Here is a 25,868-nt window from a genome sequence, read left to right as displayed (position 1 = left end):
TTATTAACGTTTTTTGAATTTTTCTTATTACTTTTCTTTAATTTTTTTGATATTTTCAAAAGTATTTCATGGTATTTCGAATTATTCTCTAGGTTATGTTGGTAAGAATTATTCCACTAGCTATTAAGTTGGTACACGTGTAGAGACGCCATTGCGGCATAAAAGCAAACGTCACCAGACGAATTCCTCCATTTTCTTGTAGGATAGCGCAATGGTATGTAGTGTGTTAATATTTGTTTTAAAATCCTCTTTTATTTATTGCATCTCTCCTTATTTTTCAACATTAATTTCAAAAATTACTATTAACTATCACGTTGTATATAGTGGTGTAAATATTTTTCCAATAATTCTTCATTTTATGGTAAATTTTCTACTTGGTGCGAAGCTAACCTCAAATTCGAAGTTTCTTTTATATATTGCCACGTGATGATTAATATTAATTTTCTCCTACAAAATGATGATTTAGATAATTAAAGTTTATGGTTTTTACTGATTAACCATGAAGATATTATTCTAGGGCGGTCTGAAATGTTTTATGAAATTTAATAAAAAATTTCTGACGCCACATGTTTGCAATTTTTATAATTTGAGTTTTTTTTTGCTTTCAGTCGCACAGAAAATTCAGCGCTCCTAGACATGGGTCTATGGGATTCTATCCCAAGAAGAGGTCAAGGCGTCATCGCGGTAAAGTAAAGGCCTTCCCCAAGGATGATCCTAACAAGCCTGTGCATTTAACGGCATACATTGCCTACAAAGCTGGCATGACCCACGTTGTGAGGGAAGCCGACAGACCTGGTTCCAGTAAGTTCAATTATTCCTTTTGACTGATTTTTTAAAAAAAAAATTAATTCAATTCTAATTTATTGAATTTAATTCGATTTAATTCTGATTTATTTGAACTCAATTCTGATTCATTTGAATTAAATTCTGATTTAATTGAAGTCGATTCTAATTTAATTGAAGTTTGTTTGAATTATTTATTGTTTGCTAGTATTATTTGAGTAAAAAAGGGAAAAATTGAAAATATCGATGCTTTTGCTAATTTTTGATAGGTGTAGCAATACACTAGTCGAGAATTAGCAGCAGTTTTTGGAGCTGCTTGATTTTTGTGCGGTATATTCTTATCTGCGGTGTCGAAAAGAAATTTTGTCCACCACTTTTGTGGAAGTGATGAGAGCACGACATATTCCTGAAACTTGTTGTAGTCCATTGGGCCTTAATCAATGAGATAAACCATGTCGGGCACAATTTTTCTTTTCGTTTTCTAATTTATATTTAACTGTGACAATTATATTTTATCCTAATTTTTGTAATTATATTCTATTATAATTTTTTAAATTATTTTCTATTTTTAAGTGTTTACAAAAAATTTTATTTTTAATACGAAAGTTGCTAATATCGATCACTGCGAGTAAGAACTTTTAGTTCTGTATTAACGAAAGTGTTTTTATTTTACAGAGGTCAACAAGAAGGAAATTGTCGAGGCAGTTACAATTTTAGAAACTCCACCAATGGTTGTTGTCGGTGTTGTTGGCTATATCGAAACACCACATGGTCTTCGCGCTCTCACCACCGTTTGGGCCGAACATTTGTCTGAAGATTGTCGTAGACGATTTTACAAAAATTGGTAAGAAATTTACTAGTTTCATTTGCGTTCATAACTACAAAATGAACCGTTTGAACAAAAAATTGAATATTTCTTTGGGGAATATCTTTTTAACAAACCCTAATGTTGATCTCTCCGCTCTAAAGATGAGAGTAACATTGGAAATTGCCATGAGAGCTTTGACTTTTATTTTGGGCTATTCCAATATTGCGTTTGGTTTCCGCTCTTTAAGATGAAACCAGCGCATTTTCCAGGGTGTGCAGTGGTCTGGGGAGTTTTAGGTAAAAAACAACTTTTATATTCAACCATCTTTTTTTTACACAATTGTTTTATTCAATTATTTACATTATGTTAATTAGTTTAAAACAAAAAAGCAATTATTAAGCAAAATATTTTAAACAATACGCAATTATTAAGCGAAATGCTTTATAGTCAAAGATCATTTTTCCTAAAATTGAAGCAATTCGATAATTGAAGTTACTTAATTAATTATCAACTTATCAAAAATCGATTTGAGTGCAATTTTTGTTTTTTAATGTTTTAATTTAAAAAATTATAATTATGGAAGATAATTTTGTTGTAATTTACGGAAAGATTTAGAGAATATTGATTATGACTCTCTGGACACTCTGGTATTCAGTTAGGGACATAAAACAAAGACGGGGTTAATTTATCTTTACAGGTACAAGAGTAAGAAGAAGGCTTTCTCCAAGGCCTCGAAGAAGTGGCAAGATGATCTCGGTCGCAAATCCATCGAGAAGGACTTGAAAAAAATTGTCAAGTACTGCAAAGTTGTGCGCGTTATTGCTCATACGCAGGTAAATTATTTTTTTATTATTAATAAAATTCTAATAATAATAATAACAAAATCGACGCTTTTACCATTGTTGGATAGGAGTAGCAATATTCTAGTCTGACTCTGGTAGCGGTTGCGGAGCTGTTTGATATTGTGCGGTATATTCCTAACTGCAGCGTCGAAAATCAATTTTTGTCCCCTGCGAAAGTGGGAGTGATGAGAGCACGACATATTCCTTAAACTTGTTGTAGTCCATTGGACAATGGCAATGAGATAAACCATGTCTGGCACAGTTATTAATAATCAAAAGCAATTTTTAATTTCAAAAAATATTTTGTTTATTAATATCGACCGTAGTTAAAAATAAAATTATTCTCTTTCAGATGAAACTCTTGAGACAAAGACAAAAGAAAGCGCACATTATGGAAATCCAGTTGAACGGTGGAACCATCGAGCAGAAGGTTCAATGGGCACGTGAACACTTGGAAAAACCAATTCCAGTAACAAATGTGTTCAGTCCCGATGAAATGATCGACGTTATTGGTGTCACCAAGGGAAAGGGATACAAAGGTAACGAGATATTTCTTCTCTCGAAAAATTGATTAAACTTTTACCCATTTTGGACTTTATGATGAAAAAACATGATGTGTGCATTGTCTGATGACTCTGATGTGAACACCATGCTGCCTTCCTACTGACGTCCTTTCATTTGCTTCTCAAAAGCTCTTGAATCTAAAATTACTTGAATTTTATATTTTTGTACATATTTTCGGAACAAAAATTAATTTCTTTTTCTTTACAGGTGTCACTTCCCGTTGGCATACAAAGAAACTTCCCAGGAAGACGCATAAGGGTTTGAGGAAGGTTGCTTGTATCGGAGCATGGCATCCAAGTCGAGTATCATTCACTGTTGCTCGCGCTGGTCAAAAAGGTTATCACCATCGTACCGAAATGAACAAGAAAATCTACAGAATTGGACAGGGAATTCACACCAAGGATGGAAAGGTGAGAAATAAAAAACGAGAATAAATAATTTTAGTCCATTTTCAAAAAGTGAGCCTCACTTTAAATTGATCTTTTGCAATATTTCCTTTGAAAGATGTAATTTAAATAATCCATTCAGAGGCGAAAGTAAAATGGCTCGTAAATAGTTCCTGACGATTTTTCAATGTTGATTGGGACTCCCGAGCTAGCAACATTATTTTTTGTTTAAAAAAAGGTTTCTTTTCTAAATAAGTAATTTTTTCCAACTAAGTAAATATTTCTAAATAAACAATTATTTCTAAATAAATAGAAAGTCTTTTTTACTGCTTGTAATTAAATTGAAATCATTGTAATTTTTTAGATTGTCAAGAACAATGCATCCACTGAATACGATCTCACGGAGAAATCAATCACTCCAATGGGTGGTTTCCCTCATTATGGAGAAGTCAATAACGATTTCATCATGATCAAAGGATGTTGTGTCGGACCCAAGAAGCGTGTTCTCACTCTTCGCAAGGTAAGAATCTATTAAAATTTTATTATTTCTCTAGATTTACAGTTTTGTTATGGAATTTTATAGAAACTGAAACTTACATAAAATGTCTTTAAAAGTATGAATTTTACAAAAAGGATGTTAAATTCGCTACTTTTAAAAACGCTGAAAGTTTCTATAAAATTCCATAAAACTAAATCAATAGAAAATTTTTTTAATTGTGACGTTCTCCGAAGAAAATTACATACAAAAAATTGTAGATGTTTGTATTCTTCGTAATAAGTAAAGATCAATTCTCAATTTATAAACCACTGATGATTTTCTTCTTCATTAGATCTGAATTAATAAAAAACTGGTTTTAGTTTGAAATTTAGAAAATTGTAATAAAGATGAAAATAAAATTCAGGAACCTTTATTCGGAGCGCGTCACTTATTTTTAAATAAAATTGAAATTTAAGATTTTCCAACATGATGAACCTAGAATAGAGCCAAAAAGTATTCTTTATGAAACAATTTTGTGATATTAAATGATAGGGCTGACAAATATTTTTCATATTTTTGAAGATTATTAAATTTATTCGATAAGATTTTTAATGAGAATATATTTGAAATTTCAGTCCCTCTTGGTTCACACGAAACGAGCGGCTCTCGAGAAGATCAACCTTAAATTCATCGACACCAGCTCCAAATTTGGACACGGTCGCTTCCAAACTGCTGCCGATAAGGCCTCCTTCATGGGTCAACTTAAGAAGGATCGCATCCGCGAGGAACAAGCTGCAACCGCTGCTCCTACACCAGCTGCGGCTCAATAAAATCATATTTTGTATGATTAACAATAAACGCAAAAAAAATTTTAAATACTCGTCTTTTAATTTTTATTTTCTCTTTACCTGAACTTAAATAGAAAAATTTTTTGTTTTCACGTTCATAAATTCATGAATTTATGTAAATTTAAATAATTCTTTAATTTTGTTTTCTAATCTTTATTAAATATTACTTTTTTAATCTTTTTTTATACAAAAAGAAAAAGATATTTTAACTATTTTCAATTATTATTTCGTTTTTCTAATAAATTAAATTCGAAATTTCGCGCCAAACGAAGAAAACCAAAGAAGTGACATCTGGTGTAAATTTAAAAAAAATCGTTAGAATTTAAATCCATAGTAATGTTTAAATATGAGTCTACGGTTATTAACCCCGTATTTAATTATTAAATTTCAAATTATAGGAAAATTGTTGCAATTTTTCCTAAACATTGATAATTTTCATGAATAAACAATTTTTTCTTCTTTCGTTATTTCCAAATGGTAAATTCAGAATTGGACTTTATCGACGGAAGATGACGTCAGATTAAAATAATTACAATTGATCGTAACGCAATCCAATCCGAGGAAAGTGGACTGAGTTGATGCTGAGAGAGCAGCTTTTTATTATTCCCATCAAACGATTTCACAAGTTCTATAATACTGTTTTTGTTGTTCGTACCATATTCTTAATTAGGAACAACTTGTGATCTTTAACGTAAGTGTATTTTCTCAGTGTTATTTCGTGTGCGCATTTTAATAATCATCACGCGAAATGTGTTATTCATCAGCATACTTAAAATAACGAGGAGAAAAAGAATTTTATACTTTTGACGCGTCACAAATGGAAGGCACTCCAATGTCTTATTACGTGAAAAATCATAGCCTCAACAATAATCGAGGACTTGAATTAATTAATGACATTTATGACACACGTGTCCTTCCCCAATAGATATCACTCCTACGCAGTTTATCAAGAATATTTATATTATTTAATTATTTATACTTGATAATCTCAATTTTTCATTCGCACTGATCAACATCATTGTATTTATCATATTTTTCAAGATATCTCATTTTTGTCGGTGAAATTATATTTGTTTCTGTGTTTTTTAAAAAAAGAATAGTAAAATTTAGAAAAGCATTAGGTTGAGAAAAATGTGATCGACAAAAGTAACGGCTATTGAATGTTTTGACAGTTTTTTTTATATAAGTGTCAAATTCTTTTTTTGCTTGTAGAAAATGTCCTGTGGATCATGAGAAGAAAGTTTCTTGTAGTTTACATGAGTGAGTGATTATAGTTAACGAAGCCATTCGGCAAACTACAATATTTAAGACTGAAAAAAAGTGTGAGCGTAGAAATCGTATAAAAAAATGATGGATATCGACACTCCGGACTTTTCCAGTAAGGATGAGGAAATCCAATTTTGGATGGACCTTGCCCATCAAATGTATCAAAGGTAAAATTTTTATTTTTTAACCTAAAAACAAATTCAATTTTATTGTCTTTTTCATATTTTTCGAATTGACAAGGTCATAATATATTGTGTAATGATAAAAAAATTTTTAGAAAGGAAGATGTTGAACGTGAACTGGAGGAATTCCAAGAAAATTCACAAATGTTGGAGAAGGAACTGGAAACGTCCTTGGAGCAGGCAGAAAAAACTATTCGTGAATTGCAGCAAAGAAATTCCAGGTTGGATAATGAAAATGAACAATTGAGGGTTCGTCAAGATCAGCAAGCTACTGATTGTGCCATGTTTCAAACTCGAGCTCAGGAACTACAAATTATTCAAGAACAACAACTCAAATATATCCGTGAAATAGAGCAAAAAAATGATGATCTTGAAAGAGCACACAGGTACATAATTTTTTTCAAGTAAATGCAGAAAAAGTTTTTTGGTAATTTTGAAAAATCAGTTTCTTACACTACTTTTATTTCATTCAAGAATAAATTTTTCTTTTAAACAAAAAGAGGTTTTTTGAATTAAAGAAATTTTCTTTGTTTTAAACAATTTGTCTGTCTTTTGAACAAATTTTTTTTAATCGAAGAAATTTGTTCTTCAAATAAGAAATTGTTGAATTAAATAAATTTTTTTTGTACTTGAGGAAAATTCATTTTTTAATCAAAGAAACAATTCAAAACAATTGATTTCTTCAAATTAACCAGATATACAATTTAAATATTATAAATTTCCTTCTTAAATAATATATTTTCTCCCACTAGAATAAGTAAAGCAACAGAAGAGGAATTCGAGGCGAAATTTAATCTCGAAATAGAAAAAAATGCACTTCTAGAATCCGAATTAGACGAGAAGGATGGATTAAAAGTAATTGTACAGAGACTTATGGACGAAATTAGAGGTATTTTTCTTTTTGTAATTATGTAAATTGAAGAAAAGACAATTTAATGTATTTATTTGTTTTTTTTCTTTGCTTTTCTATAGATTTAAAACAAGAAATACAAGTACAGGAGAGACGACAGCCGGACAATGATAAATCAGCAGCTGATCGTGTTCGCAATCACGTTGACAGCAATAAACTTCAAGTTGAACTTGAGTCGCATACACCGCCCTCGAGTCCAATTGTGACACAAAATTTAACGCCAACCGTCAATTCAACAACGCCACAAACTAAGAGTAAGATCAACTCTGTCTTACGTAGAACAAAGGTTTTATTAACACACATTACAAAAAGACGATTTTCATCGTCAAAATTAACTGCCACAAAATTAATAGACGAGTGTCAAAATTCAATGAAAAGATCTTCTTCAACAAACTTGAGTAACTCGTCATCAATTGAAAATTTTCAATTCCCTCGTGAATATTAGGAATTATTATTATTAATATTTTTTTTCACATTTTTATTGTAATTGTACAGTAAATCTTCGTCATTATGTATACGTCTTTTTTTGTCGTAGAAAAGAAAAAACAATTCGCTGATGACTTGTTTCCAATTTAAGTTCCAAATTATTTTCTATTTTTGTTAATTATTATTTATGACATTTGAATAAAGACGTTTTTCATAAAATACGATTTTTTTATATTTTCTTTTATTTAATTATTAATTATCAATTATCTTACTTTAACTTAATTAAATTTTAATTATTGATCAAAAGATTACAATTTTTATTTTAGTATAATAACTACAGTGATTAATTTAACTACAATAACTAACATTATAAATTAATATAATATCCTTCTTGTTGATTGTCGTCAAATAATAATTTGTGTGAGAATAAAAAGCCTTTTTTATTATTACACAAATTGTGAATTAATAATCATAATTATTATAAAATTAATAACTCATACAAAAATTTATTTTTTTTTGTCGAAAAAAGTTTCTCAGGATTAAAAATTGATTGAATAGTAAAAGAAGTTTCCGGAGAAACTTTTTCTTTGCTTAATGGGTAAATTTCATGTAATTAATTTATCGTATTTGGTATTAGTTGCAAATGGCGTGGGGGGAGTGATTGGCAACAACAATAATAACAACATGAATCCCCCCTTGGCACCGTGCACGAGAATATTAGCCATGAACATGATTGGTGACCTCATGAGAAAAGTTGGGGTGAGTATAATGAATTTATCTTTTTTTATTATCTAAACATTTAATAATATTCTTTCGTAATAGGCACGTACAGTCTCCTTAGTTTTTTATATCAGAGATGGGCCGCATTTATTATTTATAGAAAAAGAAACATTATTAACTGGACAATTAAAACTCCAGGAATCACAGTCTCCTTTTTTCCTTTTTTTTCTTCTTTTTTATTTCTTTTAAATTCATAAAATCCACTAAAACAACTAAATTCTCTTTAATTTTTATATTTTTATATTGAATTTCTGAAATTTAAAAATATTTTTACATTATTTTCAGAATAAATTTTACTAAATTGAAAATATACTATACTAATTTTTATTTAAATTTACTCTAGAAATAAGGATTTTTAATAGGAAATTATACCATTTTTTAAGTTAATTTTTATATAACAATTTCGCAAGAATTCAATTATTTTTGTAAATAATAAAATTTTTCTCAGGAATTCAATTATTTTTAAAATTTTGATAAAATTCTTTGCAAAAATTCAATTATTCTTATAAGTAATAAAATTCTTCTCAGAAATTAAATTATTTCCAAAAATTCTGATAAAATTCCCGAAACGACTCAATTATTTTTATAAATAATAAATTTCTACGTTTAGGAATTCAATTATTTCCTATAATTTTGATAAAACTCTTTGCAAGAATTCAATTATTCTGATGAATAATAAAATCCTTGTAAGAAATTGAATTATTTTTATAAAATTTTGATAAAATTCTTCGAAACGATTCAATTATTTTTATAAATAATAAATTTCTTTTCAGGAATTCAATTATTTTAAAAAATTTTAATTGAAATTGTTTAAATGTATTTAATTTTGTGTAAATAATTTTTTAAAAATTATTAATTACATTATTAATGAATATGATTTTGTTTAAAAAAATTATAAATAAATTCTTCATAAAAATCAACTGCATTCAAAATTTACAATAAAAATTATTTAAAATATTTAAATTAATTCTTCAGAACAATTCAATTAATTTCAAAAATATTAATAACATTCTATGAAAAAAATTAGATTATTTTCATAAATAATAAAATTCTTTGTCAGAATTCAATTATTTTCAAAAATTTTGATAAAATCCTTTAAAGGAATTCAATTATTTTCAAATTTTTAAAAAATTTCTTGCAAGGATTTAATGATTTTAAAATTCAAACATTTAAATAGAAAAATCTGTTAATAATAGATTATACATTATTAAAATTTTCCTGGAATAGTATTTTTATTATTTTTATATTACTAATTTCTTTTACTGCAAAACTTCGGATTCTGCAAAAATTCATAGAATTTAAAAAAAAGTAGAGTTGTAAATAAAAAAATCTTTTATAAACAAATTTTATAGCTACACTAAAAAATAATTTTTTTCTTAATTTGAAAATTTCTCTTTTTTTTAAACTTTATCCCCTTTTTTGAAATTAAAATCTCCTTATTTTACCGAATATTACACGAAAAATTCACTGTGATCCCTGAAATTCTATACTCGGAGAAAATAAATATTGAAAAAAATATGAAAATTGATTTCATTTAAAAAAAAAGAAGATGAATTATAATTATTCTTTATTTTAACATTGAATTAAATAAAATTATTATATTAGATTATTACGACTACACTTAATTACAATAGTAAAAAATTAACTACACATTTTTTTACTTTCTTTAAATTTTCCAAAAAAAAAATAAAATTACTATTTAAATGGTTTGTTGGCCCATCACTGAATATGACCACGTATATCTATGTTTAAAATCAAATTTTTGTGTAAAAAAAAGTTTATTTTTGGTACCAAAAAAATCTCTACCTATCGATTTTTTTTTTATCAAAGTTTTCAACTAATATTTGTATTTGTATTGTTCTCGTTTAATATTTTTGTGACCCACGTATTATTTGAAAACCTATTAATAAATAGTATCTTTTCAGTAATCGTCAATTGTTGAGAAAATTCCCAGAGAAATTGAATACGTACATTTTCTTCCCTTTTTGTTTTTTTTTGTGAACGTTATTTAAAAAAAAATATTTTAGTAGTTGGTGTGATGTAGTTCGTGTTTTGGTAGCTTGACAGGTGGGTCTGTATAGACTGTAGGAGGGTGAAGTGCTCATGTCCAAGTGGAAAAAAGACGTATCCACAATCAACAACTACTGATAAACCACAATCAATTCAATTAGATGCATCGCTTCAATGTATCAGACAACAACCCAAACCAACAAAAAGCTGACCGTTTGCACTACGACCACCCTCCCAATCTCCTTCGAAGCAGGTTTTTTTCATTTTCGTTTTCTCTTATGTTTGCATGATGTTTTGCTGCTTCTTTTCAAATTCCAAAAGAAAAAAATTCTCTGCTTTCTATTATTTTTGTCTATTCCATTATTTTTCGTTTGTTATCGTCCTTAAAAAAAAAAAATCTAATCACATTTTATTTAAAAAAATTATTTCTCTCGCAAAAATTGAAATTTTTGGCAAACTAACAATTGGATAAACGTGGTCATCTTAATTATTTTTTTACCTAATTATTATAATATTCAAATTTCACGTAAACAATTTTTTTTTGTCTATTTCACATTAATTTTCCTGAAATTATAAAATAATCTGATATAGTGACGAACACAATGAAATTGTAATTATGCTGAAGAAAAATTATTTTGCAAAGTTACGATATTAACGAATTTAACAATTTTTTCAGGCATTGGAGAATAAAATAAATACTTGTCGTAATGCTTCACGGGAGGATCAAGCAGTTCGGGATCTCTACAGGTAACGCTTAATAAATACGAACTAATTTATTAGGATTGTGTCGTCCTTTTAACTCTGTCGTGTTCGTGTGGAGAGAAAAAAAAAGAATATTGTAAATTTTGTTAATCATCCTCGATGCATGTTTCTGTGATTGTAAATTATCAGTAATTAACGCGTTTGAAACGCTTCATTTTTAAGCAAATTATTTGTAAAAGTGCGCATACATCGCTTGTCGAGACGTTTTATCGTTATTTTTTTTTCTTTTGCTTTTATTATGTGTATAGAACAGTCATAGTGCTTCCTCTTCATTAGTGATTATCACTATTTTTAGATTATTTTGTATAATTAGTAGTCAAATTTTTATTTTAATCGAAAGCATTGATTTTGTAAAAAAAAATTTATTTTTTATGTAAGGAAGAATTTTATTTCGATAATATAAATAAATATAAATAAAAATAAATTAATATAAATAATACATGAATATAAATAAAAACAATAAATGAATATAAATAAAAATATGATGGAAATTTTACTGATATTAATTTTTATACAAACTTTTGATATAATAATTAATGAAAAATAACTTTTCAATGTTTCAAAATGAAATAATCAAGTTTTTAATAATTAAAACTTAATTTTAACTAAAATTTACATTTTTTTTACATTTATTTATTTGTATTGACTTTTTGTGATTTTATGATTGATTTTTAAAGTAAATTAATGAGTCGAAAAAAAATTTTTTGAACCCAAGAAACGATAGAAAAAATAAAATCAGTGCTTTCGTTTAAATAGTTTATTTTTAATTTGATAAAATAACAAGAAACACTTCTTCGACAAGCCTCTATAATCTTTCTCTCAAGAAAGTTAAAAATTTTATTTATTACTAGAACATTGTCATTTTTTTATAATTCTTTATAATTCTCTTTTCTTCAGAGAGTATTTTTTATGCTTCTATTTACAAAAAATATTTTTTAAATATTTTCTTTTTTTTAAAAAATGTAATTTTTAACTTCATTAGTTTTTAAAAAAATGCAAATTTAAAATAAATAAAAAAAGGAAAAGAAAAAAAAGAAAATACATAGTAAATAAAAATAAAATAATGTAAAAAATAGAATTTTCTATTCTCGACGTTTATTGAAAATTTTATCAAAATTGGCTTTTATTACGTAGATTTAAATTAATATTTATATATATAAAAATTTTCCATTTAAAGTAATTTTACTCTCCTGTAAAGAAAATTATAAAGCGACAGTCATTTATGACATTAATTCACTGGAAAATACAGTTTATCAAATTTTCAACTGTTATCCATTTGGAAAATTAAATTTATATTTAATATGCACCACATTTTTTCTGACATTATCATTATGCATTATAAACATATTATGATTATAACGAGTAACGAACAAGAATCCAGATAGGAAGTAAAAAAAATTAATTGTTGCCTAAATTATTAAATTTAATAAATAATAAATGAAATTATTAAATTTAATAAATAATAAATGAAATTATTAAATTTAATTTAATAATTTAATAAATGAAATTATTAAATTAAATTAAATAATTTAATAAATGAAATTATTAAATTAAATTTAATAATTCAATAAATGAAATTATTAAATTTAATTAAATAAATCAAACTTAAACAATGAGACTTTTTATTTTACTACATAAATTTCAAACAAAATTTAATTTCTTTGTTCAAAAAATACTTTCTGTCGGGATTTTATAAACATAAATATTTAAATCCAGTGTACATTCCAAAAATGTTGGTATAAATAGTGCAATTCACCTGTTCACGAGTACAATTTTAATTTATTTCATTAACATAATTTTGCAAATTTAGAAAATTTAATAATTGTAAATTATTTAAATTGCTTAAACTGCCTCATTTTTTTATTATATGTTTCATTTTATATTCTAAAAATTTTTAATTTACCAGACGGCCTATTATTATTTTAATTTATTAAAAATATTAGTTAATAAAAATAATTAAATGTCTAATTTCTTAGATATTGACAATTATTATTATTGACCTTAATTTATCTTCTTTATTAATTAATAAATCATTATTAATTAATATTACTTAATTAATTAAACAGAAGAATCAAAACATCTTTTATTTATTTAACTAATTAATATTATTAATTAATAATTTAATTCGCGCTTTAAAATTGTTAAACAATTGCAAAAAATTAAATGTACTTTCAAAAATATTTTAATTTTTAAGAAATATCTTGGATTGAGTCTAAGATTTTTTTTTTGTGATCGACGATTATTATTTGAAATAAATGTTTCTTATTTTGTCAATGTGCTTGTATTTCTTTGTTTTGTAATTTTTCTCTTTTGTAATTTTTCTCTTTTGTAATAGTAAAATACATTTGAGTAATGTAATTTTTTTTTATTACACAATAATGCGAGGGCTTTCGATTAAACAATATTTTCTCAGACTACGCGATAAGACTGAAGACTCAAAAAGATTGTTTGTAGAAATGAAAAGATTAGAAAAGAATTTTAATTATAAATTCTTTAAATTTCTTTTTATGTTATATTTAAAGAATTTACAAATTTTTTTATAAACGCTTTTTTTTGTTTTTATTCAAAAATAAAGTATTCTGCCAGAAATTTTTATTTTTTTCTCAAATTATTCTGTCTGAGAAAAAATACGTTTTAATTTTTAATATTAAATTTAAAATTAATTTCATTAGATTTTAATTTTAATTCTTCTATAATAATTTTAATATATTATAAGTAGAAAATATTTCAAATTTTATCTCAAGACAGAAAAAGAAATTATTTTCTGCATTCGCATGATGTATTTTTATTTTTATGTGTTTTGTGAATCGTTGAAAAAAAAATCAAATGCTTATATTTTGCGGACTGATTTTTTATTGTAAACTATTATTGCGTTTTGTTCAAATTTAGGACAAGAAGACAAGTTCGAGGCTTAGCAACAGGCAACAACAATCATATTCGATTGTAAAGCAACTACGAAAGAAATGTGAGATAGAAATATTTTTTTTTTCATATACAGCATCTTGTGTTAGGTTTTTTTTCTATTTTTCATTTCTATAGTCATCACTAAACAAAGGATAATTATTTTACTTGAAATGACGATCTTGTATTAACAAGAAAAAAACTATACTCTCTATTTATCCATCGTGACTGAAATTCTCTGCCTAATGTGTTACAAAAAATAATACAATTTCCCAATTTTTATTGTACAATAAAAGAATTAATATTCATATTTAGGAATATTGATACTTTTATAAAATTTCTCTTTCTCTGCAAAGATGAATATCTAGAAACAATTTTCCTAGTTTTTTACAAATTGTAAGTTTTCAAATTTTTCAATTTTAAAACAAGACAATTTTTTTTTAAACTTGTATCGGGAAATTTTTTCTTTTTAATTTTAATATAATAAATTAGAAAAGAGAATAGAATTTTTCTTTTCATTGTTCGGAGAAAATTCCTGAATTAAAAAAATTTTTTTCAAGAACTCTGTCATTTTGTGCGTGTTTTTTTCTTTTGTAAAATTTTTAAGTCAGTAAACGAGTAGAATTTTTTGTAAATATAAATTAAGCTTTTATTTATAAAGACCAAGATGTTTGTAAATTTTTAGAATTAATATTGTTTTCGTGTTGTAGATATATATTTATATTTATGAAACGTCCCCAAAAAAATCATATTCATCAATTTTCAAGTTTTGTAGAAGAATATTAATGTTTATTATTTAATATAATAAAAAAATATGTTTCTCATATTAATACGAAGAGAAAAATAAATTTTTATAATGGAGGTAAAGTCATAATGAACAACAGGAAAATTTATTTAGAATGAGACCAAAAAAAGAAGAATGAAGTATTTTTACAATGAATGACTGAATATTTTTTAAACTGTGAGAGTTTGATCCTACTCGATTTTTTTTTTGTTACAAACTGAAATATCAAAATGTACAACGGAAAATAAGTTTTTATAATTCAAAATTATATTATATAATAGTAGTTTAGAAAAAGAAAATTCTTCATATTTCCAGGAATTTTTTTCAAGTATACTAATTAATTCCAAAGCAAATTTTAATTATAAGGGCCTTTAAAACTTGATGATTCATGAAACAATCAGTAATTAATTACCATTTTCATATATACAATATAAAGAACCGACTTTTTAATATAGAGAAAATACTTCTCCTTTTTTTAAGCAGAGATTAAAATTTTTTAATTTAATAATAAATTATTTTAATTATTGCCAATTTTCATCGTTTTTGTTCAGAAAAATTGTATTTATTCTAGAAAATTAAGTTCCACGGATATTTATAATTTCTCTAATTGTCGAATTATTTTTCTTTGACATTTTCTTTCAATTTTGTTGCTTTAGATAATTTTCATTAGTTTTCCTGAGAAATTGAATTTAATTTCAAAATTAAATCTCTAATTTTCTAAATATTTACATAATTTATTTATCAATAAATAATTTAAAATTTAAGAGAAAGAGAGATTTAATTTTAGTTATTAATTCTTATTTTCTAAATTAATTTTTTTTTAATTCGTATAAAATTTCATGGAAAAATTTTTCACTATTACTAAATTAGTAATTTTAAGAGATTATTTTTCGTTCGAACGAAATTGTTTTCTTGAAATAAAGAAAATATACTATATTATATATACTTTATAAGAAAAAAAATATATATTCAATCAATATTAAAATTTTCGACCTAAATGGCTTCATGTATTGACTACTCAGAAAATACCTCAAGTATAAAATTCAATACAATTTATATAGTTTTGTTGCTAATGAAAATATAATTGGCTCATACCGAGTATTAAAAAATTAGTAGCCAAATTGTGATATAATCTGAATTAAACAAAATGTATTGTCATTAAATTATGTAGGAAAATTTGCTCCAGCAGACTAGTTATGTATATGTTAAATTGAATCATTTATAAAATAAATAAAAATTGCAAAATTACGAAAACCTTGTTTTTCTTATAAAAAATCCTAAAAATTCCTACTAAAAAAAAAAGAAATGAAACAATCGACAACCCTGAAAAAATAAGATAATAAAAAAGAAGAAGACAATAAAAACACAAAAGTGTTCTGTGCTTAATATTTATTTAAGAAATTATTGGGGGAGGGTTTTGTTACACAAAAACTAGGAAAATCCCAGAGTCAACTAAACATAATTTTCTTGCAACCAGGTGTTCGAGTTACATTCTTTTCTTTTCAACTATTGGGTCAAGCTTTAGGAAACATATCTTATTATCTAACAGAACTCACTATTGTTTATATAGTTACAAGTACAATTATAAGAACGATGAGCAATGAGAAAAAGAAGAGGAATGAATATGACTTGAAGAAATTGTCAGATGATGAAAAAGAAAACAAATACAGAAATTGAAAACACCCTTTTTGTGAATTTCACTTCAATTTTTTTACAAATTCTTTCGAAACGTTTAGAAAATTATTTGTCGTATCACAAATCTTATCAAAAAAAATGTGTTTTATGATCTAATTTTTTGTCAATCGACACTACTTTAAACTTAAATTTATACTTGATTGATGAATAAAAAAAAGACAAATTTTTTTTTACTGTCATAATGAGATTCTAAAAGGGCTTAATGAGAATAAAGAATTATTAATCAAAGAGATTCTATCATTTTTTTTTCTTTTATAGAAAGCTATTTTTTTGTGAATATCTACGTATCTAATTTTTATGATTTGCTATACGATTTTCTGCTTGATAGTGAAATGCAACGAAACAATATTGATTAAAAGGTTATAGTAATCGTTAATTGTAAGATAATTAGGCTGCTTAAGCACGCTCGCCACGAATTCGTCGAGCCAATTGGATGTCTTTCGGCATAATTGTTACTCGCTTGGCGTGAATAGCGCACAAATTTGTGTCTTCGAAGAGACCCACCAAGTATGCTTCGGACGCCTCCTGAAGGGCACCAATTGCCGCACTTTGGAAACGAAGATCAGTTTTGAAATCCTGTGCAATTTCACGAACCAATCGCTGGAAGGGCAATTTTCTGATCAACAATTCAGTGGATTTTTGGTATCTTCGGATTTCTCGAAGGGCGACAGTTCCGGGCCTGTAAGAATTTAGTGAAAATTAGTACAATAATTCAATAGAATAAAATACAATAATTACAAATTTAATGAAACAATTAAAAAATTAAATTGAATAAATGAATGAAGTTTATTAAATTAAATGAAAATTGAAAATTCTTTCATGGAAATGTAAAATTATTTCTTAAGGAAGAATTCGACAAATAATCGGAATAAAAGTTAGACAAATGTCATAATTTCGTGTTTTAGAAGAAAAAGTAAATAATTTAATTTTAAATTTGTTGTGGTAGAAGCTTAAAAAATTTATTTTTTGACATTTTAAACTATTTAAAATTGCATTTGAATAAAAATTACAATTTTTTCAATAAAAAAAGTCGAAACATAAGAAACTTTTTAGGCAACATAACCTAAAATTTAACCTGTCATTTTCTCCAGTTTCTTAATGACAGAATTGTAATTTTTTTTAAAAGGCAGCTTTTATTTGTTTAAATTAAAAATGTTGAAAATTAAATTCTTTACCCTTCTACCAGAATGAATATAAAATTAATTTTTTTCTATTAAAATACCTACGAAATTATGACTTTTGTTTTTACCTTCCTTCAAATTTTTCCTTAATAAAAAAACAATTCCTTCAAATAGATGCAAAGAAATTGGTTATAATCAGAAAAAATAGAGATAAATTTTTACCTATAACGATGAGGTTTCTTTACTCCTCCGGTGGAAGGTGCACTTTTACGTGCTGCCTTTGTCGCGAGCTGTTTTCGCGGAGCTTTTCCTCCGGTAGATTTACGGGCAGTCTGCTTTGTACGAGCCATGATTTATCCTACAAAAAAAAGAATAAAAATTAACGAAAAATTCTCCGAAAACTCATATTTGACATAATTAAAATCCAGCATTTAAAAAAAAAAGAATAAAACCAGGGTGAATGAATCCCCACTGGGAAGCACGGTGCACAGAATCAGATCCACAGACAAGCGAGTTTATAGTAAACCCCCCCCCCCAAATATTCTGCGCTCTTTCTTCTGACACAAAGAGTTAAAGGGGGGAGGGTAAACAAATATCAAAGTGGGAGATAAATAATCCAAGTGGTGGGAGTCAAAACCCGGTTAAGACTTATGCAGCGGAATCGCGCTTCAAGGAACGCCATCGCGTTGCGCAATGCACAAACTTTCGTTCATCTTGCAATGATTATAAAAAAAAAAAAAGAAAGAGAGACATTTTTCCGGATGAAAATTCGAAATCCTTTAAATAATCAAATTTTCCCGACGTCACATAATAAAAACAATTTTTCCTCCTTATGTTCACCGTAAATTCATTAAAATTTCCATCAATTTCACAAATACAGCATGTGCTTCTTGTTATCTGTAAACGTCGACCGCCACAAACAATAATTCCCTCCAAACATATAACGTCAATCACAAAATGGTGGCGATGGCACCAAAACGCTTTGCCGCGAAAAAGCCAAACATTTTCCACTAATTTTCCCAATTTTTCGCACAAATTTCACACAATAATAACATTAATCACATGAAATGTCACATATTACGAAATATAATGCAACTTTTAAATTGTTTACTCACCTTTCTCCAGGTATATGTCACGAAAAATACGGAGGTAATACACAAACGATTCCTTGTACTCGATGGCAGTGGATGCTCTTCTCTCCTCACCGCTCTCATCTACCGATTCATAACTCCCTTGTCCCTACCCTAACTAAACTCTATACAGTATACCCCCCTAGACACTGAATAGTATACACAGTTGTTGACCAATCAAGTAAATTTCAAAGACAATTTCAACCGAATTAATGGACTTTCAAACTTAATCTAAATTACCGTCTTTCCCGTGTTTACTGAAAAAAAGCAAAATTTTAATTTCCTGGAACTGTAATTGTAATCGTGCATTAGAAAATTCCAGAAGCATCTCCCCTCCCCCCCATTTAGAGGGGGAGGGGCTTCACCCAATGTCTAGGAAAATCCACGTATAAATTTCTGGCTGGTAACAGATATCGATCGATTAAACTTTCCCAAATAAAAATGAGTAATGGCAGACGCTAATTACATCCGCTTGAAAATAAAGCAATTAAAATAGCTATTGATAAGAAAACAATATAAAGGAAAATTGAAACATGGCGCGAAATTTCGAAAAAATCTTAAATTTATTAAAAACATTAAATAATTTTCGTAATTTTTATTTTATTATATTCTAATTTTTCTTGAATTGAAAATTATAAAAGGACATTATTATTATTGAGTCTAGAAATGTAAAATTATATAAATGTTTACTAATTTTACTCATTTTACTTCTATACTAATTATTCAAATTCACTTTTAGGTTATGAGACAAAGCATGAAGAATTAAAATTGTTAATTAACGATATTAACGATTAATAATTAATTATTGTCTAAAAATATTTTTCTGAAAAAAGGAAATAAATGTAAAATAAAACAGTAGAACAGAAATATTCTTTTATCAGGATTTATTGACTTGATAATAAAGATATTAAATAGTTTACAAATGTAGTATTACATTTTTTTTTTAAATCGTGGAGAATTTTTTATTTTCTAGAGATACTTTTTTGTTTTTTTTCGTTTTTTGTTCAAAGAAAAAAAGGACTAATCATTTTCACAACAGCAGAGTTGAAACAAGTACAAGAAGGTTTTGTCAAAGGTAAAAATAATGAGCTAATTTTTACAGTAAATACTTGAGTAATATATAATACATTTTTCAAGATATCTTGTAGTCGATTATTGCAAATTAAAATCTTTTAAAAATTAACATACATGAAAAACGAATAACGAGATCAAGATGACAGCTGAATTAGGGATTAATTAGCATTATTAATATAAAATAAAAAGGAGTTTTTAATTGTATACGATGAATTCTGTAACTAACAATAAGTGAATGTTATTCATTTTTCATATTGTACCTTCGATTTCTTGCAATTTTTTCTTCTTCTTCTCATTTCTATAATCACACTTAACTACAAGAGTGCAAGTCTTAAACCTAGACAACAAAAATTTACGAAATTACAAGTAGACATTTTCTTATCATAATAAAGTCAAGTAGCTTTATTTATAATGAAGAAAAAGCTTCTAGACTTACAGAAATTACGTAAATTTTCGTGTGAATACAAATTTACGTCATCTAGAAAATACAATAAAAGTCCAATTTCAATGGAATGTACTTTGAAATTGACACTTTCTAAGTATTATTACATTATCTAAAAGCTATGTCTATAAAATTACACATTAAATATACTCTATTTTTTTAATCTGAAAAATCATTTTTGAATATACGTCAAAAACAATTTATCTTTATTAATTTATAGAGAGGGGGGATTTTTTCATCACATTGAAAGAGCAATCATTTCACGCACTCGTTGACAGGGAATTAATAATATTCCATTCATCAGAATTAATCTTTCATAGCGAGAAAAAAATTCAACAGTTTCTCTACTTTAAAAAAAGCAGTTGTGAGAAAAGCCTGATTTAAACTATAAGAATTCTTTATTATAGCCTCTTGTTAAACAAACAGCTATTTCTAAAAGATAAAAACGTACAAAAATAACTCAATTTTTAAATTTTCTCTTTTACTCGAACCACGTTAATCTGAATTAAATTAAATCACTAAAAGAAATGATACTTGAAAGAATTTCTACTCTATCGAAAAATTAATTATACAAATATTGCATTTTAATAAAGAATTTGTCTAGGTTTAATTTTTAAGGAGTGCTTGGCAGTGAGGGACAGAGAAAAAAAACATATTTTTTTTTGCAAAGAAATCGCGTGATACATTGCCAAAAAAATTATGTTCAATAAAATAAAAATTGTATAATAATAATAATAAAAAAAAAGAAAGGTGAGAACTTAAGCACGTTCGCCACGAATTCGTCGAGCCAATTGAATATCTTTGGGCATAATGGTTACCCGCTTAGCGTGGATAGCGCACAAATTTGTGTCTTCGAAGAGACCCACCAAGTATGCCTCGGACGCTTCCTGAAGGGCACCAATTGCCGCACTTTGGAAACGAAGATCAGTTTTGAAATCCTGTGCAATTTCACGCACCAATCGTTGGAAGGGCAATTTTCTGATCAACAATTCAGTGGACTTTTGGTATCTTCGAATTTCTCGAAGGGCGACAGTTCCGGGCCTGCGAAAAAAATTCTAATTAGTCTACTTTGCTTAGAAAATAAAGAAAATTTTTGACAAAAGTGAAACAGAGACGAATTTTTTTAGATTTAATATTTTGTTTAATTTATTTACCTGTAACGATGTGGTTTCTTTACTCCTCCGGTGGAAGGTGCACTTTTACGTGCTGCCTTTGTCGCGAGCTGTTTTCGGGGAGCTTTTCCTCCCGTTGATTTACGTGCTGTCTGCTTAGTACGAGCCATTTCTAAAATAAAATAAATATTCCATTAGATTTCAAAAATTTAAGTCCAAAATTTGATAAAATATAAACATAAATAAAAGAAAATGAAAATTTTACTTTGAAAACCAGAGAAATTTCTTTTATAAAAATTATTATCTTTCCTACATTAAAAATTAATCAAACAAAATCGTGTAAATTTAAGAGAAGACTGAATATTATTATTCCGAGAATAATAAAGATAGCAATTTATGAAGAAATGTTAATTTAACAGAAAAACAATATTTTTGCTTGTAATAAAAGTTTCAAGGTCACGAGAGAAAAATAAATACACATTATCTCAAATCCTTCGACTTTCTCAATTGAAAAATCCACATTTTATTAGAATATTGTAAATAATTCAATTTTAAATATTTCAATTTTATATAATTCTTAATAGCAAATTTAGTAATTAAAAAATTAAAAAAAAGATAATTAAAAAAGTCAACAAAACAATATTATAGAAAAATTTTTCAAAAAATAGTATAAAATAAAATTCAAGAAATAAACAATTGCATGTTAGACAAATTCGGAAAAAATAAAATAAGAAAAAAAAACTTGGGAGGGACAATCAAGTCAATAGACGCGATACGAGAGAAATCCCGCTTTTTTCTCTCCTAACAAGAATGTTGTTTTTATCATCGTCAATATTTTGACCTCGTTTTACCTTCGAAAAAAACAAAGATAATATGTCTGGTAATTTTCTGTTCACTATAATAAAATCCAACAAATTTGTATCGCGATAAAAAGAGGAATATTATTTTGATAAATATTTTACAGCTTTCCCTCCAACAACAGGGAACATGAACAATTATCAAAATGGCGGATGTAATCACATACATTGAGTGAAAAGACGCTATTCTAAGAACACGAGTATTTCATCATTTAGAGCAATAGAAGATATTTAAATATCGTCTAAACTACATTGTCCCTCTTTTCATTTCACAATAATTAATGAAATTACACATAATTCGATTGATTTACTTACCGTTTTATGTATATTTCTTTAGACGTTTGTATTTGACACAAAAATGAACAACTTTCACTTTCAACGGCTGAAGCAAAACTGATGACGGAATTTATTTCAATATTTTCAATAACCGGATCACGCACTCTGGTGTTGGAAATTTGTAACTCTACTAAAGTGGGTTCTGATTGGCTGCGATGCACCGGAAGTCTATCAAGTAGCGCCAATAGTAGTCGTTGTTACATTTGAGAAACTTCCAGGCGCCATCATAAAATTTTCATTGACCAATAGAAACTCATCGTCATTTTTCGAATAATATAAAATCCATAAAATTCAAATTTTGCAATTAGGCAATTTAGGTTTAATTTGCATTAATAAATTAATATTAATAAATGAGACATGTTACGAAAAAGAGGAGATAAAAAGCTAAATCTTATAGGTTATGTTTGCTATTTTTTTACTTTGAAGACTTCTTTAGATTCTTAAATTTTTTCTTTATTTGGGAAAATTAGAAATAATTTTTAATGGATATTTTAAATATAATAAAGGCTTAAACATTAGTTGATGTGAGAATTAACCCAGCTTTATGTATTTTCATGAACTTAAAATCCTTAAAACCACGAAGCATTTAAAACTTTTAAAATCTTGAAAATCTTTAAAACATGACGAACATAACCTATAAATTTTTGACAGTTCCCTTTGTTTGGGACGCACGTCACAAATAAATAAATTAGTTTATTTATAAATAAAACAACTTCATAATGGTAATACTGATGGTAATAATAGTTAAATATAAAATAGTGAGTCAAATGTAATATAATAGATTACGATAAATATATTATAATAGAAATAAGTAAAACGTAAAAAATAGACATAGAATTTTTTTTTTCTACGAATGCTTTGGAAAAATAATTATTTTTTTTAAAAAATAAAGTAAATCTCTTGTTTAAAGTAAACATCAGAAATAATACAGTATTGTTTTATATTTAATAATTTCAATTTATTGATTTACAATACCTATTTTTATTATATTACACTACCTATTATAATTATAGCATAAGAAGCAGTAATGAAAATTCGTTCTACGAATTATGTACGTCGTAAGATATCATTACTATAATGTATAAACTTTCAGTCGTCAAAAAAATATTAGAACAAAATTTATTTAACGATTACAATAGCTACTAAACTATCTCGGTCTTAATTTCATTAATTAATTCTGTCTTGCCAAAAATATCTGTTTCAATATTTTGTTTTTATTCGAACGACGTTTTTTTCAGAATTTCTTTTCTTTTGCTATTCAATTTGTACTGACATTTATTAGAATTCACTATTACATTTTTTTTTACTATAATGTAGAATTTTACAGTTTAAAACAAACGAGCTTTATTTATTTATTTTTTTGGAAAATTAAGTCTTTCTTTTCTTCTTTTTTTTTTTTAATATGCGTCAAGTTGTTTCCATCTATTATTTTCTATACAAAGTTTATTATTTTTTGTGCCGGTTTTCTTTTTCTTAATTTTAACAATCTAAGCGATAATGAATTAAAATCATTTCGATAATTTGTACACGTACCGAAAATTCTTTGAGAGTTTTGCACTTAGAACAATACCTTTTCTTTTTTCTTTTATTTTTTTTGTACGCAGTATCAGACTTTTATTATATTCAAAAAAGAAATTCACTTATAATGCGATCTTGGCTTTTTTGTATTTTGGAAAAAAAAAGAAAAAAAGGATTAATTTTCAAAATTGAAAAAAAAAAATTTTTCTAGATACTATTTCTATTATTTTTGTTATAAAAAAAAAGAAAAAATAATTTAAAATAAATAAATCATTTAAATTATTTTTGTAAAAAATTAAATTCAATAAAAATTCAAAAGGAACTTAAGAAAAAAAAGAATAGAATCGTTTTTTAAGAAGACGAAAAAAACGAAAAAAGTATTGTGTACAGCCTCGCAGAACGCATGATAAACAAAACTAATTAAATGCATTATTATGAAAAATATCAGTATGACATCACAAAATCAGACAAACCACAGTTGAAATCTTATAAATATAAAATGTCTCTCATTATTCATTTTTCGAATAATCGAAAATTGAATTTGTCATAATATTTTGTTGTTGTTATTTAAAAAAATAACTGTGAGGTCCCACACGAATCGAGTTAATTAAACTCACAATATTCTTTTATATATTTATATATATAGAATGCAAGACACGCATTACAATAATTTCGGTGATTCAAACACCAAACAGTGAAAAACTTTTATTTATTTTTTTTTTAAATTTTTATCGCCTTTCAATTTGCGCTTGTCTTTATACATATACATTTAGGTAAGAAAAAGATTTCTTTAAAATTTAAATCGACGATTCTCAAATTAAATCAAGTCTCGAATTCAAAAAAAAGAAAAGCATTGTCATTTTTTTATATGTTCTTGAAATCTCGCAGTCTTTAGACCATTAGAAAAATTTTTAGCTGAGGTATCTTAAAAGTCGTATATTGTTGTAAATATTTTCATATTTCTAATATATATATAATATATATTTTAATTATATATATAATATATATTTAATTACATATATTTAATCATATTTTTAATCATATTTTCATAATCATATATTTTTAATTATTAACTTACATATATGATTGTAGTTCAGTGCTTTTCTTTTTCTTCAAATCGAACTTTAGATACAATTTGAGATCGTTTTTTTTTGTTTGTTTCTTTGTTTTACGCATTATAAAAGAATAATTAGCTCAAAAGCGGTTACTTCATTATATAAGATTTTGTTTTTTTTTTAAAAACGTACAAAAATCCAATTATTATTATTATTATACGAAAAAACAGTCGGTGATATGAGTTTGAGAATTCTTTTCGGGTATTACAATATAAATAGAAGTAACCACAACCAGAACGACAGATCATTTTGAAAATCTATTAATTTGTTAATACCGTCTATTATCTTTAATAATTTTTTTTCTTTATAAGCTAGGATAATAGTTTATTGTTTCGATTGACAGAGGTGGCCACCAGGAATCGAGTGAATTTCGTTTAAAAAATTTTTTTTAGTAATCTTCACAATGACTAGTGTCCTTTCGGGAAAAGGACTTTTTTCCGAAAATATTTTTTCTTTTTTTTAGCCACCCTGTTCGGATTCAGAATGATCCACAAATTTAGTCCTTGAATTTTTTATATCTCAAGAAAGGAGAGATGAAAATTTACAATAAATTTTCTTTTTCAATTCTTTTAATTTTATCTCTAATTTTCTATTTCATTTTTAAGGATGTTCAAACAGTTTTTAATTTCAAATTAAATTTTTTACACCCAGGACAAATTTTTCTAAATCTGATTGTAAAATTATTGGAAAAAATTATTATGCGAGCAAAAATAATCAATTTTTTTTCTTTGAACGATT

General features: G+C 26.1%; 4 protein-coding genes and 1 non-coding gene across 6 annotated transcripts; 3 read left to right on the top strand and 2 right to left on the bottom strand.

Annotated features, from left to right (window-relative positions):
- The first annotated feature begins 92 nt into the window (after window positions 1-92).
- Window positions 93-4,737, top strand: LOC122512929 (60S ribosomal protein L3). Its single transcript, XM_043629074.1, has 8 exons — window positions 93-214; window positions 609-801; window positions 1,459-1,627; window positions 2,289-2,424; window positions 2,786-2,972; window positions 3,205-3,407; window positions 3,748-3,903; window positions 4,497-4,737. The coding sequence occupies exons 1-8, from the start codon at window positions 212-214 to the stop codon at window positions 4,689-4,691; spliced, it is 1,242 nt and encodes a 413-aa protein (XP_043485009.1). The 5' UTR covers window positions 93-211; the 3' UTR covers window positions 4,692-4,737.
- On the top strand, window positions 455-531 carry LOC122512964. The gene has a single exon (XR_006302677.1). It is a non-coding gene; the product is annotated as a small nucleolar RNA U43 (small nucleolar RNA).
- A 505-nt stretch (window positions 4,738-5,242) lies between the features above and the next one.
- LOC122512931 (nuclear distribution protein nudE-like 1-B) lies at window positions 5,243-14,251 on the top strand. 2 transcript variants are annotated; one of them, XR_006302674.1, is made up of 9 exons: window positions 5,243-5,400; window positions 5,922-6,142; window positions 6,253-6,543; window positions 6,910-7,046; window positions 7,130-7,321; window positions 8,131-8,252; window positions 10,333-10,536; window positions 10,960-11,030; window positions 13,935-13,994. XR_006302674.1 is itself a non-coding variant. In XM_043629075.1 (8 exons), the coding sequence occupies exons 2-8, from the start codon at window positions 6,057-6,059 to the stop codon at window positions 13,990-13,992; spliced, it is 957 nt and encodes a 318-aa protein (XP_043485010.1). In that variant the 5' UTR covers window positions 5,243-5,400; window positions 5,922-6,056; the 3' UTR covers window positions 13,993-14,251. The 2 variants fall into 2 exon arrangements, 1 of the variants encoding a protein (XP_043485010.1); XM_043629075.1 differs by lacking the exon at window positions 10,333-10,536 and having other exon boundaries at window positions 13,935-14,251.
- Window positions 14,252-16,104: 1,853 nt separating this feature from the next.
- LOC122512962 (histone H3.3A) lies at window positions 16,105-18,900 on the bottom strand. The gene is made up of 3 exons (XM_043629156.1): window positions 18,662-18,900; window positions 17,769-17,904; window positions 16,105-17,104 (listed from the first exon to the last, which is right to left on the bottom strand). The coding sequence occupies exons 2-3, from the start codon at window positions 17,894-17,896 to the stop codon at window positions 16,822-16,824; spliced, it is 411 nt and encodes a 136-aa protein (XP_043485091.1). The 5' UTR covers window positions 17,897-17,904; window positions 18,662-18,900; the 3' UTR covers window positions 16,105-16,821.
- Window positions 18,901-19,543: 643 nt separating this feature from the next.
- Window positions 19,544-22,630, bottom strand: LOC122512961 (histone H3.3A). Its single transcript, XM_043629155.1, has 3 exons — window positions 22,477-22,630; window positions 21,347-21,476; window positions 19,544-21,233 (listed from the first exon to the last, which is right to left on the bottom strand). Exons 2-3 carry the CDS (start codon window positions 21,472-21,474, stop codon window positions 20,951-20,953), a joined length of 411 nt encoding a protein of 136 aa, XP_043485090.1. The 5' UTR covers window positions 21,475-21,476; window positions 22,477-22,630; the 3' UTR covers window positions 19,544-20,950.
- Window positions 22,631-25,868: the final 3,238 nt, after the last annotated feature.

Source organism: Leptopilina heterotoma, unplaced genomic scaffold (assembly GCF_015476425.1).
Source record: "Leptopilina heterotoma isolate Lh14 unplaced genomic scaffold, ASM1547642v1 Lhet_13, whole genome shotgun sequence".
In the NCBI taxonomy this organism is placed as follows: domain Eukaryota; kingdom Metazoa; phylum Arthropoda; class Insecta; order Hymenoptera; family Figitidae; genus Leptopilina; species Leptopilina heterotoma.
Note: the sequence above shows the minus strand (reverse complement) of the source record. Positions and strands in the feature narration are given on the sequence as shown.